Source organism: Octopus bimaculoides, chromosome 4 (assembly GCF_001194135.2).
Source record: "Octopus bimaculoides isolate UCB-OBI-ISO-001 chromosome 4, ASM119413v2, whole genome shotgun sequence".
NCBI classification, from domain to species: Eukaryota; Metazoa; Mollusca; class Cephalopoda; order Octopoda; family Octopodidae; genus Octopus; species Octopus bimaculoides.
This window is the reverse complement of record NC_068984.1, coordinates 15,437,093-15,441,515: the sequence shown is the minus strand read 5'-3', so window position 1 is coordinate 15,441,515 and position 4,423 is coordinate 15,437,093. Positions and strand designations below refer to the sequence as shown.

General features: G+C 30.4%; 1 protein-coding gene across 1 annotated transcript in view; it reads left to right on the top strand.

Annotated features, from left to right (window-relative positions):
• Positions 1 to 4,423, top strand: part of LOC106877139 (dual specificity protein kinase CLK2) — an 84,125-nt gene that overhangs the window by 53,822 nt on the left and 25,880 nt on the right. The window contains exon 5 of the mRNA XM_014925954.2: positions 770 to 836. Coding sequence (XP_014781440.2) covers positions 770 to 836 — 67 coding nt within the window. The remainder of the gene's footprint in view (positions 1 to 769; positions 837 to 4,423) is intronic.

Sequence of the window (4,423 nt, the reverse complement as noted above, 5' to 3'; positions counted from 1 at the left end):
ATATATATATATATATATTAAATTTTCAGTCCTTAATGTTTTACATGCCTTAGAAACATATCTGATACATTGAACTGAATATAACTACGAAAATTAGAATTTGTTTCATTAGATATGTCAAAATCTTTAAGGACACATCTGACATTTTCATATAATATTGGAAGATACTGTGATGTGTACAGATAAATACACACCTTAGACATTTTTTAACGAAGACTTTAATGTATTCATTATACTTTTCAACATCATTTCAGAACAACAATACTAGCTTTTATTTAAAAAAAAAATACTTTTGCATTTTTATATGTCCATACATATATATAGCTTATAGCTTTAAGAAGCTAGTTGAAAAGCAATCACTAGTTGAAATATATTAGGATACATTAAAGCATTTACTATGAAAAACTATTTTAAAGTTCTCTGACCTCTCATATATGAGGTACTTTATTTGGATGCTTCAGTGCATATTTGATAGCTTAAAATATATTTGTCATAAGTCTTATTCATTTACCCCAAGTATGAAGCTAATTTGTCTACTTCAAAAGTGTGTTAAATCTATCCTAATGGATGAAAACTATATTGCTGTAAAACTGTAACTTACTCTCATCCATTGAGCCTTTCAGTTTTCAAAATAAGATAAATACCGTTTTTATGTAGTTTCGCTGCCAGCCTCTTGTTGCATTGCTATGAAGTGTTTTTCTAAACTGGTAATTAACCAGTACCATTTGTCATATACTAGGGATTATTTGAGCATTATATTTAATTTCAGATGAAATTATTCAGACCCTTGGTGAAGGCACCTTTGGGAAATGTGTTGAGGTGAAGGATGTTGCGAGGTAGGTTCTTTAGACTAAGGGAATTGTCTTCATATCTAATATCTTTCTCTTTTTGCAGCAACAAAGTTCGATTTTAAATGTTAGCATGGTCTTCTTGTTTATTATTTGCTATTTATGAAAAGTTTATGCTTAAACGCCCATTATTCTTTGCACAACTTTTTCTTTCCTGCACTTCATTTATATTTCTCACATGAAAATAAGACCATTTCTTGTTATGGTCTTTGGCTAAAATTCGCTCTATTTTATTTTATTTTTGGCTGTAGAAATGCTTTTTTAGCTGGGGGAAAAAAAAAGTTGGATATATTAAATGAAGATATCTTCTCTATTTTGTGTCATAAAAGCATTTTCATTCAGTTCCATAAGAATCTCCCTCATTCTGATATGTTGCAACAATCTATAAACGGTGCAGAAAAATGTATCTTGTTTTTCATTGTGTTGCTGAAGCTAGACTAAAGAGTCCTTCCTTAATTGTATTGGTGAATTATGTTTTTCTGAGTGAAAGTATTTGTAAACTATCAGATAACTGCAGGATCATTGAGCATGAACAATGCTGATTGGATATTAGCAGACTAGCTTCCACTATTTATCCTTTTTTAAAAACCCTTTAGCATTTATTGTCAACTGTAATGCTTGTTTATTCACATTGCATTGAATTAATCAAGCTTGAGGAGTGTCAGGAAACGCGAGAAAATAGAATAATAAATGTTCAGTTACAATTGAATTATCTAGCTCATCTGATAATTGGAGAGTCTTTATGTAGCTACTTGACTGTCTAGAAGAAATGACCAAATTGCCTTAAAGCAAAATGCCAAGATGTGAAACCAGGATAATATTGAATGATGCTGTCCTTGATGTTAAAGGCTGAATGATGATGGCTTGAATGCCTTTGACTGTAACTCTACTTGACCAAGGCTGATTTGATACTAAACAGCACCAACTATAATGTCATTTTGTTAAATTTTCCACCCTATGGTGTTAGTATTTCATTATGGTTGTTATTGATGTATAGTTAAATGTTACAAGTATTCTTAGCTGGCTCAGAGCAAGAAGGAAGAAATTGGAAATGCTCTGTTATGTAAATGAAGAGCTATTGTTATTGTAAAAGTTGACACAGTTCAATAGTCATGTAGCAATGTAGTTGATATAATGTTCATAAAAATAGATTTGCAATTGCTGAACTTCTGAATTTTTTCATCGACTATTTTCCATTTTAGCTCACAAATTTTTTTTATCATGTGTGTATATAAGAGGTATAACCTTAAGGATAATTTAGGAATTTATTTTGGTAATTGCTTCTTTGATAATATCTACACAAGTATTTTGTTTCTTGTGTATGTGTAGCTTTGTTTGTATAGATACCATTTACAAATTCACTTTCTTAATTCATGACTGTGAAAGTGAACCTGTTTATTTGCAATATACATTGCTGACACAGTTTGAAGTTTGTTGCAGCAGAGCATATATTGATATACATTTTCTTAACTACCACTATTGCTGCAGCTGATTTAAGTTTTCAAGATGTCAAATTAAAGGATATTTCTCTTGGATCTCCCATAGTTTGCTTATGAAAGAAATTTGAAAATAGTGCTGCTTGTTAATCACGATACGACTGTCAATTGAAGTGCCTCTTGTTTCCTTCAGTGAATTATGTATACTTCATTTTTGGTAGCTATTTGCAGATTATTAGTTTGGACCATTGAGAGTTAATTGTCTTTGACATAAAAACATGTGTGACCAGATACCGGTGGATAATAATTCAGCTTGTTGGTCATTTGTTTACTCTCAATTTTATGCTCTTTATAATAGCTTTAGATACAAATACTGCACCATTTGAACTGTTCTTGCTTGATAGTTTCTACAATTCTACTTTGCAGCCAATATCTGTAAGAAACAGTAGACAAGCAGTCATTACTTGTATAGTTCATGGCTGTATAGCCAAGCCTATTTTTATTTAATTTAATGAGCTACTATCTTTACTCAGTAGATGGAACACTGTTATCTGTCTATTAGATCTTGAGTCATGTGATGTGTTGTTTCTCAAACCAAAACACTTAATTCTACTTAGTTTATTGAGATAAAAGATACCAGGTCTTATACTCACTATTCAGCACAGCTGATATTTCTTTCTCATTTGCTTATTGTTACAGAAATTAGATGAGCATCAAAGGGCGTTTTACTTCCTTTTTTTAATTTAAGCTAAGCCTAAACTCATTAAAATTTCCCCTTCTTCCTGCTATTGTTTGCTAGGGTTGTTGCTTTGCACTTTGTAGGTTTTCAAACATATCTTTAAACGATTTTGTGCTTCAGTTTTAATAACTCCCGTACATTTTGCTATTTTCTATTGATTTTTATTGAAAAAATTAAAGGTTGTGCGAGTGTATGTTTGCAGCATAGGATCTCTTTTGTCAATTCCCAGTTTTGCAAAACTATTGTATGCTTACAAAAGGAAGCCTTGGTAGTTTCTAAAAATGCATTTCCACTTGCTTGTACACATGAGAGAGAGAAATTATAATCTTTAATAAAAAACAGTTCTTCAAACAGGCCAAGATTTTGCTTATCTAATGTGTATATTCTTTAACTTGTTTTACTCATGCTGGAATATCACCTTCAGAGGTTTTTTCTTAAATCGCTAAATTACAGGACAAGTAGACAACATGTGCATATACACATGCTGCAGGATTGTGCCCGTTTTCATTCTGCCAAATTTCATAGATGTCTTTCTGTTATAAGTTGAATTTGCATACAAGTCACTTGCCAAAACTGCTGTGTAGTGGAGGTCAAACCCAGAATCACATTTGCACAATAAACTATTTAACTATGCTGGCATGGGCATATGTGTTGTTATTCTCGAAATGTAATTATTTCATTGGAAATTGAAAAAGTTTCATCTGCCAAAGAATGATTCTTACTACACACACACACACACACATATATGTATGTATGTATATATATATGTATGTATGTATATATATATATATATATATATATATAAAAAATATATTTTGTTTCTAAACTTAAGTTACATCCTTTAACCAAAGAATCAGAATCTCTTTCGTAACAAAATTCCTATAACAATGCACAAAGTACTGATAGTCAGGCTGTCTATTTAGGTCACAAAAGGTCAGGATGTATAGTAAGATACTTGCTTTGTAACAATCTACTTGTAATAATGTGATAAAATGTTTAGAAGTAAAGATGAGGCTAAATAGCAAAGTGTGAAAAATAATGTACAAGTGCATTGTTTTTGTTTCATATACATTTTTTTTTGTATTTTTTTAAATGCTCATCTCTGTAATTCTGTTTACTCTGCATTTTATGAGCATCACTTCACAATACCATAAACTTTTTACTTAAATACTGCCTTTCTTATAACTGAGTTCTTTTCTCTCTCTTTCACACTCACACTATGAATTTTAGAATTGCCTGAGTTAATGGCTTCTCAAATAATGATTTTATTGTTTATTAAATAGTTTATTAAATAGTTTATTAAATTGTTTATTAAATAGTTTTATTAGTGTGGTAACTGATACTATATACTAAGTAAGATTATACTATATAAGAAGAAGCTATATATATATATATATATA